This window comes from Papaver somniferum, unplaced genomic scaffold, assembly GCF_003573695.1.
Source record: "Papaver somniferum cultivar HN1 unplaced genomic scaffold, ASM357369v1 unplaced-scaffold_139, whole genome shotgun sequence".
Classification (NCBI taxonomy): domain Eukaryota; kingdom Viridiplantae; phylum Streptophyta; class Magnoliopsida; order Ranunculales; family Papaveraceae; genus Papaver; species Papaver somniferum.
In genome coordinates, this window is record NW_020623156.1 from 2,860,461 (window position 1) to 2,872,714 (window position 12,254).

Consider the following 12,254-nt stretch of genomic DNA (forward strand, 5'->3'; position numbering starts at 1 on the left):
AGTGTAGTTAAGATCAAGGACTTCATGGCGATTCATCATACAACGACCAAGATCTATACAAGGAACCGTGAAACTTCATCAACAAAAAGATATATGGAGACTTGAACTTATCTATCACTCAAAATTCTATCTATTCTATCTCCTACTTCTTATGAGACAAAAGTCGTATGCTATATAGAATAGATCATACACACTTGAAATTTCGAGCTGAGCATTCATTGCTTATCTTTTATCTCGAAATCGTGTGTTGGTAAAGCGTTTCGCTTTGATCAGTTTTATCTTCACCTAGTGACGAAAGTCATGAAAGTTTCAATCACTTTGATAATTGCTCTGACATGAATCGGTCTATGAATAACGGCTACATAGCGTCCTATGAGAATGTCTCAATGATTGAAATGAGAGTTTAGATTACATAACCATGTATTCCTTGAACCGAAGTTTTCGAACTTTGTTGATCAAGAGAAATCGGGAGAATTCTGGAATTGGCTTGCCAAGTCCGCGAACCCAGTCCGCAGACTCAGTCTGCGAACTGTCGGAAGTTCTCGACCGAGAATTTCTGCTGGGATTTAAAAAACTCGTTTGTGTGCTAAGTCCGCGAACTCAGTCCGCGAATCCAGTCCGCGAACTGGCGAAAGTTCTCTTGCCGAGAATTTCTGCTGAATTTGGAAAACTCAACCGATTAATTTAAGTTCGTGAACTTGTTTGTGAACTTAAGATGTTATGATCTAAAGATGTGCTTTGAACATGAAACATTAAATTACTAAGGAATGCTTTATGCAAACCGTGGCTATAATGTTCATGAGTCGATTCAATCGAATCGAATCATCTTTGTTTCAATTGTGTCTTGTGTAGTTACATAAGATCTCATAGAAATTGAACAACTTTATAACTAGTTCATTTGAGTCAATTGAACTAGTTATGGTGAAGAAGAACAAGGTTAATATGAAATGCTCATATGGTTGACCTTTTGGGTTACTAACCAACATGAACGTACACGTTTGGGCATGGTTTTCACGAACCCAATAAACGTTTACCCAAGTGTGTGTGACAAGCTAATTTTCTATCTAACGGTTGAGAAATATTAGCTTGAATCTAAATCAGGTTTTCATCTAACGGGTAATAAGGATTGCTTTGTAACTAAGGCAAAACCCTGATTTGAAGGCTATATAAAAAAGACATCTAGCATTGAGAAAACCTAATCCCCACACGTCTATGTGCTACTAGTCCGCTCGCTAGATTCGATCTCCATTAACCTTTGATTTCTTTCCTAAAATCAGGTTAACGACTTAAAGACTTCATTGGGATTGTGAAGCCAGACCGATACTACTTTATCGTAGTTGTGTGATCTGGTGTTGCATCTTCTATCGTACGAGTACAATAGATTGATTGGATTGAGATCGTAAGAGTTCTCCGATAGGCAAGATAAAGAAGTCACAAACATCTTCGTCTTACTGTTTGTGAATCCTCGACAATCCGCTTGTGTATTCAGGAAGGATTGTAGAGAGGTGATTGATTAATCTAGGATGTTCTTCGGGAATATAACACTGGATTATCAATTGGTTAATGTTCACCTTGATTTTATATCTTAAGACGGAACAAAACCTAGGGTTTATCTATGGGAGACAGATTTATCCTTTGATAGACTTTTCTGTGTGAGACAGATCTGTTTATTATCAAGTCTGTGATTATGGGATACAACAACTCTTGGTTGTGGGTGAGATCAGCTAAGGGAATCAAGTGCGCAGTATCCTGCTGGGATCAGAGGCGTAAGAGTACAATTGTACCTTGTATCAGTGGGAGATTGATAAGGGTTCAACTATAGTCCAGTCCGAAGTTAGCTTGGAGTAGGCTAGTGTCTGTAGCGGCTTAATACAGTGTGTATTCAATCTAGACTAGGTCCCGGGGTTTTTCTGCATTTGCGGTTTCCTCGTTAACAAAATTTCTGGTGTCTGTGTTATTTCCTTTCCGCATTATATTTTATATAATTGAAATAATACAGGTTGTGCGTTCGTGATCATCAATTGGAAATCCAACCATTGGTTGTTAATTGATATTGATTGATCCTTTGACATTGGTCTTTGGTACCGTCCAAGTTATCTCTCTTTGATAAAGACTCGCAAGTTTTTATTTGCTTGAGTAAAGATCAAATCGAGAGATTGAGATAATAACTCATTGAGATACTTTTTATCTAGATTGAGTCTGACTGTCTAGTTGATTCTCTAGCAAAGTATTTCGGAGTTAGTCCACACAGATTTCTAAGCGAAATATTGGGTGGTGTTTTTAGACCTCCACTTTTTCAATTGGTATCAGAGCAGGCAAACACGTTAAAAACCTTAAAAGTCTGTGTTTGTGGAGATCTGACTATATGGACCATAATGTCTCAATAGACGCTTCATCAGGAGTTAAAAAGAACCGCAACACTTTCTCCATGAATACGTCTTTTGGAAAAGTGTTAGTTCATGATCCATGCTCTGTTTCTACATTTGCATTCAATGCTGTTTCCGAAACAGGTAAATCCTCAAACTTGTCATGGGCTGATGAGTGTTGTTCAATTGGTAATTGGTTCAATAAACCATTGATAACAGAAAGGATCAAGGACTTTGTAAAAGGAAGTATTAGATCTGAAAAACATCTCCTGTCAACTGCTGCTTCTAATGATTCTATGGAAGAAAAATCTCTATGTGTCAACGCTTGGAATGCGTTTATTGGATGTGATGAAACCGCAGCTCTTAAGGCAGAAACATCCATATACTCAAGGTCCGATTCGGAGATTGAGTCTGACACAGAGATTTTTGTATTCTTGAATAAAGAGGTCCTTCAAGAAAATCTTCAATTAAAAGCTTCATTGAAGAAACTAGAATCATTGATCCAGGTGAAAGAGCTTGAGATAGATTGTCTTAATGATCAAATCACCAAAACCATTGGTCTAAAGGAAAAAGAGATTAATATTCTCAAAGATGATCTTCAACGATTTTCTGGAAGTTCTGATAAAATCTCAACAATGTTATTTGGTCAGAAATCCTTTGGAAACAGTAATGGTTTAGGATTTAAGAGCAAGAATGCAGGTATCGTCAACTATATTCCTAAGAGTCATGGGAAAACAAAGGCTGGCAGTTGTGATAAACAAAAGGCATTTCATCAAGACAAAAGATCGCCGGGTTGTTCGTTTTGTGGAAATGCAAACCATGTTCAAAACACGTGTTGGAGATTCAAACAAAGGAAGAAAAGAATTTCTAAAATACAAGAGAACATGCAAAAGTTGAATCTGGATAATCAAAGGTCGTGCAAAACCAATGCTTCCAGAATCAGAAGAAGGAGGAAACATGTTTTTGCAACAAGCCTTGACAAGGAAAGGGAGCATCTGGATCACTTTGTCTCTGGTAGAGATCGGAGACGCCTGCATCCTCATTCTTAGCTTGAGAGAATTGAGACTCTGCATCTTGTGGCTCAAGTATGTATATTTGTTTGTTAAATATCCTGCTAACAGTATTGTTTGTGGATCCTTAAACTGTGGAAGACTGTGTCAAGGATTAGGGTTTGACATTTTTAAATCTTCTTTCTTCTCATACGTTTTCATGTCTCCTGTAACTAGAGGCACTTCTAAAAGTAATGCAGTAGAAGCAGTCAACGTAAATTTATGCAAAGGAATTACTTCCTCAAGGATGATAAAGAAGAAGTCTACAATCAATAGAAAAAGTTCTTCCTCTAACTGTTCCCTTTCTGGTTGTCATGTTGATGATCATTTTAGAGAAATGGTGAAAGACTTCATCAGCAAGAGAAATGATTTAAAATCTCGAATCATTTCCTCTATGGAAGAAATAACTCACTATGAACAAAGGTTGTCTTTAACCAAGAATACCTTGCGTGATCTAAAAAGGGAACTTAGTGAGTTAACTGATATTTGTGAAGATTTAGAGGAATTGAACGATCCCATAATCAATGAGTTTTTAAATAACAAGAAGGAGTTTTCCGTAAATGCCCTGAGAAAGATCTACAATGCCTAGTAAGTTTTATTTTTGGATTAGTTGGAAGAATAACTAGTGCTTTAAATAGCGATGATTGTGACTACACATAGATATTTTTGTTTTCATCTTCTAATGTTATTTTTTAGGTATTAAATTCTAAAAATATTTGGAGGATGATGTTATTGCAGTATTTTAATAGTTTGATATATTGCAATATTTTTATGGGATATGTATTGTTTGCGTCTGTGAACTTGAAGGTCCCATATTGAGATCAAAAGGAAAGTCGTTCATGAATTAGTATTCGTATTGATGAAAGGACGAATGGACTTTTGAAAAATACAAAAGTTATGCCTATGCAGTCATGTATTTGATGGAAAATAAGATAAAATCTTTTGTTTGACAGGGATAAAGTCTATTATATCGTTATGATGGAAAATAGAATAGATCATTGTATGTTATCCACGATATTGATCTTCATTGATCCAATTTATTATGTTTTACTGCGAAGGCTCCATTGTGTGTCTTATGTTGAGCACGATACAACTAAGTCGATTCTTCTTATTGGATTGTTGGTTGTTCCATAAGATGTTATATGTTGAGCATTAGGAACTAAATTAATCAAGTAGTTTGGTTATTTAGTTTGTACTCCATAAGTTTTCTTTCTTATGTTGAGTACATGTACGGTTAAGGTTGTCATTTTCTATGATGAACTTAGTCGAGGTTCCATAAGTTCTCTTATGTTGAGCCAAAAATAATTGAATTGATTACTTCGGTGATTAGTTTGGTTATTTGTATTCCAATTGGATTAATTATAGGTTCTCTTGTAATAAGTCTAGTTGAGTTTTCATATATTCCACAAATTCTTGTGTTGAGTATATGAACGGCTATACTAATCATGTTCTATTGGTTAATGTAGTCGCATATTTCGTAAGGTTTTTCTTGTGTTGAGTATGTGAACCATTAAGTTAGTCGTTTCCGTATGATTACCTTAGTCGTAGCTCCGTAAGTTTACTTATGTTGAGAACCTCCAATTAAATTGATCACTTTTGTGGTTTGATTTAGTTACGTATTTCAATTAAATTTATCGTGGGTTTTCTTGTGGTTAATTTGGTTGAGTTTGGATATAGAAAATCATTCTCATGATTTTTGGTATCCAATAAAAAATCTTTCTTTTCTTTCGAAATTAAGGTCGCACTTGTTGTTCTTTCGGGAATGACATCAAATGGGGGAGAGTTCTTTTGAACTTGTGCTTAATGGTAATATCTTGCGGGGAGTATGGCTATGGAATTTTATAGGGGTTATCTTGTATCTTAAAACTCCTTGATGAATGCATTTAGATTCGGCTTTATGATTGCATCTAAATTAAGTTGGTATGTATTTTCTTTTAGTCTATGAAATGTCTCTTGTGGAAATTTCATTATGATCTCGTTCTTGTACCTTTGCCAATTTTATTGAAAAAAAGGGGGAGAAATATTGTAGTTCACACTACAAATACATATGGTTTTCGGATCATTGTGTAAGGGGGAGTGGTTTCCATGATCGAGATGGAGTATTGACTAAGGGGGAGTGATACATATCACCATAGTATTATTGTTAAAGTCGTGATACAATTGGACTTTGATGTTACATAATAGTACTATGACATTGTATAATAATGATCGAGAATCTCGATTTCTCTCATTATTATAGCTACTGATCTTCAATAATGGTGATGTTAAACTTACAACCTTTGGGATCATTGGAGTACTTGGAAGGACAAAGATTTCAGGGAACGTTGAAGATTAGACTATGGAATAGGAGCCAATAAAGTTTATCTTTTTTGTATTCCATATGTATTAATAGTTTTGTCACTAAAGTTGACAAAGGAGGAGATTGTAGAGCATAGATCGGTAAACCTCGCATGCGTTGCTATCTCAAGCATGTTTGTCAATGTTAGTGATCAAAACTATGAGTCTTGATTTCTAACCTACATAGCTAAGTCTCGGACTAGGATAGGAAAAGTGTATTTAAGCTCAAGGACTTCATGGCGATTCGTCATACAACGACGAAGATGTATACAGGGAACCGTGGAACTTCATCAACAAAAAGGTATGTGGATACTTGAACTTATCTATCACTCAAAAGTCTATCTATTCTATCTCCTACTTCTTATGAGACAAAATTCGTATGTTATATAGAAAAGATCATACACACTTGACATTTCGAGCTGAGCATTCATTGCTTATCTTTTATCTCGAAATAGTGTGTTGCTAAAGCGTTTCGTTTTGATCAGGTTTATCTTCACCTAGTGACGAAATTCATGAAAGTTTCAATCGCTTTGAGAATTGCTCTGACGTGAATCGTTCTGTGAATAATGGCTACATAGCGTCCTTTGAGAATGTCTCAATGATTGAAGTGAGAGTTTAGATTACATAACCATGTATTCCTTGAACCGAAGTTTTCGAACTTTGTTGATCAAAGAAATCGGGAGGATTGTGGAATTGTCTTTCCAAGTCCTCGAACCCAGTCCGCAGACTCAGTCCGCGAACTGTCGGAAGTTCTTGACCGAGAATTTCTGCTGGGATTTCCAAAACTCGTTTGTGTGCTCAGTCCGCGAACTCAGTCCGCGAACCCAGTCCGTGCACTGGCGGAAGTTCTCTTGCCGATAATTTCTGCTGAGTTTGGAAAACTCAACCGATTAACTTAAGTCCGCGAACTTGTTTGTGAACTTAAGAGGTTATGATCTAAATATGTGCTTTGAACATGAAAAATTAAATTACTAAGGAATGCTTTATGCAAACCGTGGCTATAATGTTCATAAGCCGATTCAATCGAATCAAATCATCTTTGTTTCAATTGTGTCTTATGTAGTTACATAAGATCTCATAGCAATTGAACAACTCTCTAACTAGCTCATTTGAGTCAATTGAACTAGTTATGGTGAAGAAGAACAAGGTTAATATGAAATGCTCATATGGTTGACCTTTTGAGTTACTATGTTGAACCAACATGAATGTACACGTTTGGGCATGGTTTTCACGAACCCAATAAACGTTTACCCAAGTGTGTGTGACAAGATAAGTTTTCGATCTAACGGTTGAGAAATATTAGCTTGAATCTAAATCAGGTTTTCATCTAACGGTGAATAAGGATTGCTTTGTAACTAAGACAAAACCCTGATTTGAAGGCTATATAAAGGAGACATCTAGCATTGAGCAAATCTAATCCCCACACGTCTGTGTGCTACTAGTGCACTTGATAGAGTCGATCTCCATTTACCTTTGATTTTCTTCTCTAAAATCAGGTTAACGACTTAAAGACTTCATTGGGGGAGAATGAGGGAGTCTCCTATGGTAACTAATTGGCTTTTTTTTTTTTTTTGCATTTCTTTCAATGTTCCATCTGTATCGTGTTCTGGTAGAGATCAAATGTAGTATCTTCAGCCTATGCTACGTTGCTAGAGTCTTAGTGCATAAATCTTGTCGTCTTTGTCTCTTTGATTTTCACATACGTTTTGTTCGTGGGTGTTAACTAATATAACTTTCCGAACAAGGCAAACATACATGGATTTTATCCGAAATAAACAAGGTTCGGCTGAAAATAATACATCAGATAATCAGCCGAACCAAAAAGCTTCTTCATTATTAAGTATAAACTAGGTTTGGCTGACAAACGTGATATATTAATATCAAGCGAACTGTTCTTCTGAAAGATTAAAAAAAAAAATAAGTTTCGGGTTCCAATATGCGGATCTGGAGCCAAATCTCTTTGTGCTTTTACATGAATCATTTATACTTGTGGTTTTATTCATTAATGATCAAAGATTTATGAATCAACAATTAATCACCGATGAAAAATAAAATCAAAACGGTTGGCTAATAATTAAATTATGTTAGGAATGAAAATGACTTTGGATTTTAATTAGTTCAAATTTATGTTTTAAATTCAGGTGAAGGGTGTTTAAGTAATTTAATATAATTAAGGATAAGTGGATAACTTACGGGGGTTTACTCAATAAATATTTTTCTAGATTTGCATAGATTCAAAAAGAGTCATGAAAAATAAAAAATTTGGAGAGTTCTACAGAGTTAGAAAAATACTTGCAGAGTTCTGTAGAGTTAGCCTAATTCTTGTAGATATTTGTAGAGTTCTAAAACGTTATGAAAACAAGATTTCTAGAGAATTGTATAACAACCAAGTATGACAAATCTAGATATTTGTAGAATTCTATAAAATTTATCCTATCAAAAACAATTCTTGAAAAACGTTGATTGCAAATTAAATTGAGCAGCAATCATAATCTATACACTTTAGCCATTAAGGGAAATTTTCATTTCAACAAATAACAAAACCAAAAAAGTTTGATCGTATCATATGTATCACATATATATTTTTTATATATATAAAAATGTATATCGCATTTAGGATATAATTAAAAAATAGAGAGAGAGAGAAATGGATCTAGAGTATACGTGCAAGCGCTTGCATTAACTTGAAATAAAAACAAATAATATCAAAAAAAAAAAAATAATGAAGTTTTAATTTTTTGTAGAAGATCTTTCATATTTTGCAAGACTTTTCTAAGGCAAAAATACACATAAATGTCATTCAAAGTCTTAAAATTTGGTAAGTATGCAAAGTCTTTAAATTTTCTTGTTTATGACGACTAACACAAACTTTGAATGAGATTTTATAAGTATATAACGAGTAACATATACTTACAAGGAGTTTTCTAAAGTATACAACCAGTAATACAATACGTTGGAAATCTATTAAAGTCTCTGGAAATCAGAAAAAAATATTTATTGATTAAACCCCTGTTAATAATCTATCCACTATTTTGATTTATGCCTCAAGACATCTGAGTATGCCTCAAAACATGTTACTTGAATATGTGCAGTATTATGTTTGGGCTTGTCATCAGTAAGTCCATGCCATTTTTGTGTTTTGTAACCTAAAACTAAAAAGCATCAGGAGAAAAGAAAAGTCTTGTTCTCCTTTTGTTAGGAAGAAAAACTCATGCGGTTGGAAGAGTGAGGAACAAAAGGCAAAGGGGCTAGGGCTTTTGAGTAGGGTTTGAGTGAATACCTTGTAATCTTGTTTGATATATTGTGAATCATTTTTCTGTCTTCGCAAGTGGATGCAGAACCGCTATAAGTCCTTCTGTTGTGTGTGTGCTCCATTTACTTTTATTTCATATCTCGATTGATTGTGCTAGCGTGAACCATTTGTTCTAAAACTATCAAAGGAAGACAGATCGATATCGAAACTCAGCGCCACCGGTAGGAAGCTAGATTATCGAACAAGAGCTAGCACCAGCAGATGTTTGCGAACAGGAAGAATGGGAAGGGGGACAAGGCGAAGATTTATACGTCGGAGAGGCTTCAATCCTAATGGTAACTGAATGTGAAGAATACGTATAGTCAGATGCATCTATTATTGTATTCACGCTGCAGATGATATATAAGAAAATAATAACATACGTTTGTGATACGGATAAAAAGAAAAAAAGCAACAATCCAAGCACTTTCATTAGCAAAGTAGATGTATATACATAACAATCAAAATTGGACCAGCAAACCCAAAGAAAAATCCAAAACTACAATAGCAAGGACAACTTGCTTTGATTCGATCATAAAAGAATGAACACAAACAAGGCGTAGTTAAACACCAAAATTGGACCAGCAAACTCAGGGTTCATGCTGCCTTTTTAGTTTTGAAGTACTCAAGTAACCTTAGTATAACCCCTATGAGTGAAAGAATGAGAAATAAAGTTGCAGCGACCATATAAATACCCGCCCATGGATTGTCAAAATAGGTTCTGCTCAACGTCGCTTTGCAGAAATTCCAGCGGTCACAGTAATATATGTTCACTCTCTTATGTATATCAGCATAATAGTCGTCCTTCAAATATATGTCAGAACAAAGCTTATTGAAGATGTTACAGACATCATCATCGGTACCCAAAGTATGAGTAATGATTCCCTGATTACGAAGTAATGTGACATCTGCCGCAGAACTTACCAGGTTATCCATGAATATGGCATATGAGGTCATGTAATATGGAGATCCATTTCGATCAAAGTACTGCTCGGAAGCAATGAGATTCCTAAAAAAGCGACCAGTATTTATACCGACTACAAGGCGAGGGATTGTAATCACTCCATCGTCAAATTTAACATCTAGGAAACTGCCATCATCGGGTCCTACTTCAAAGGTAACTCCTGCTCGTGCCAACTCTGTCGCACTTGGAATTACACTTCCTGATAACTTATGAGAACTGTTGGGTGTAGGGGCGATAAATATGATGATGTACTTGAAAACTTGCAGGAACGCATTTTTAAGCATTGTGATCAGCTCTGTACACTTTGAGAAGGGTGAAGAATGGATTTGAACAACATGCTCATTATTGGGATGAGTATCAGGGTGCATAGATTTAGCAATTAGATCGAGTAAATGCTTAGTACCTTCCCCGGGAGATGCTTGGTGCAACTTGGTAATGGTATTGATTTTTCTCGGCAACTCAATATTGTCTTTGAACGAGTACAGCGCAACCCCTTGAAAGGACATGCCCTTTTGCTTGTTCTTATGGTCTGCAGTTAGGTTGAATAGACGTTCGAGAACAAATATAGGAATCTGGTTTTCCATGAGCAAGAGATCCCAAAGAAGCGTATTCTTGCCCCATATATTATGAGACAAAAATTTGTCGTCTATCAGCTTCGTTCCTGTTAATGCGTGGAAGATTCCGATGATGAACAAACCATCAACCACCATCATTTCTATAAATTCCTTGCTTTCGAGCTTGATGGTTTCCGAGTAGCACTGGCGAATTTTTTCCTCCATCTTCCCAATAGATTCAACGCAATTCCTAAATACCTTTTGTATCGATTCAACATTATGCACTTCTCTTGTTTGGTTTAGAACGGTGCTCATATAGTGCAGCTTGGATTCTTCCATTGCTTTAAGGTTTTCTTTTCCCCTGTGAAAGGGACCAATAGATATCATTAAAGGAGCATATGAACTAGGCTCCGTCGTCTTGTGAAGCTTTTCATGCACTCTGCGAATACAAATTAGCTCCTGATAAGGTCTCCAAAGATGCTCACTACTTCTGTCAAACTTGGCTATCATTTCTTCAATTGGTATTGACAGTTGTTCACTCTTCGGTTGAGGCAGCAGAGGATGAACTAGAATTTCGTTATCACCGGTGGTTGCCATTATCAGAAGGTTATACGAGAGATGAACAAGTATTAGAGAAACGAATTGATAGAATTCTTCTTGGCCTCCTTGTTTACCAGGTATTATATAATTAAAACCATTTCTACAAGCGCTATTAATTCATATTCTAAGAATAGCCATCAACCTCAAACAACGTGGACAGCACAACTTTTAATTTGCTCCAAGAAAAAATACAAAAAATGACAAATACAATAGAAGTTAGATATTCTAACTTCACAGCATACAAATCCAAAATTCCTCAATTAATTCCGCCACACCAAAAGCCAACTTGACGATCAAATGTCCAGGTTTTATTATTAATATATACAAGCAGCCTGTGCTTACAGCTTGAAGATTATGAAAGGAAGGAGTAGGACGTGCTTGATTAACTTTAAATCACATATTAGCACGTCAAGTTAATCAAACTATTTAATTCTCTGTTTGATACAACCTTTTTATCATTTAGTCAGACTAGGATGTGACACGAACATGGTCACTTAGAGCAACCACCGCATTATGACTATGTCTCTTAATGTAGAGAAAAATAACTATTATGGTGCTCATTTTCTCTACATTAATTCTAGCAGATAGATTAGCCTAGCTAAATTGGGGCTTATCAAATTTTCTTTCCCACTCCATCAAATGGTTATGAGCTACCAAACTTTTCAATAATACTTATTTACCCCCAAATTAATTCCTAAAACTATCTCATATAAATACTAATCTTTCCCTTTTCAGCAAATACAAAACATAAAAAACATAAACCTAAAAGACTTTCTATTTTCATCCTAATCTTCCCAAATTCTTAAAATCCTAACCAAAAAAAGTTTTGATCATCTGCTCCAACGATCTTCGATCCAACCAAGAAAAAGGTAAATCTCCATCAACCCTTTCTTGTATTCGCATTTCTTCAGTGATTTACATGTTTAAATTTTCGATTTTTGAAAACCCAAATATCTGATTTTACCCAGAATCGGTTTATGTTGACATATCGAATAAAGCGATTTTGGGTTTTGTTCTTCGGCCATGAAGAGCATGCAGAGTAATCGGTTTATACGATTATTAACATCAACCGATTATAGGTTTAGAAACGAA

The 12,254-nt window shown here is 35.4% G+C and overlaps 1 protein-coding gene across 1 annotated transcript; it reads right to left on the minus strand.

Moving 5' to 3' along the window:
* Positions 1-9,641: 9,641 nt before the first annotated feature.
* Positions 9,642-11,159, minus strand: LOC113335290 (UPF0481 protein At3g47200-like). The gene has a single exon (XM_026581393.1). It carries the CDS (start codon positions 11,157-11,159, stop codon positions 9,642-9,644), a length of 1,518 nt encoding a protein of 505 aa, XP_026437178.1.
* Between the last annotated feature and the right edge of the window lie 1,095 nt (positions 11,160-12,254).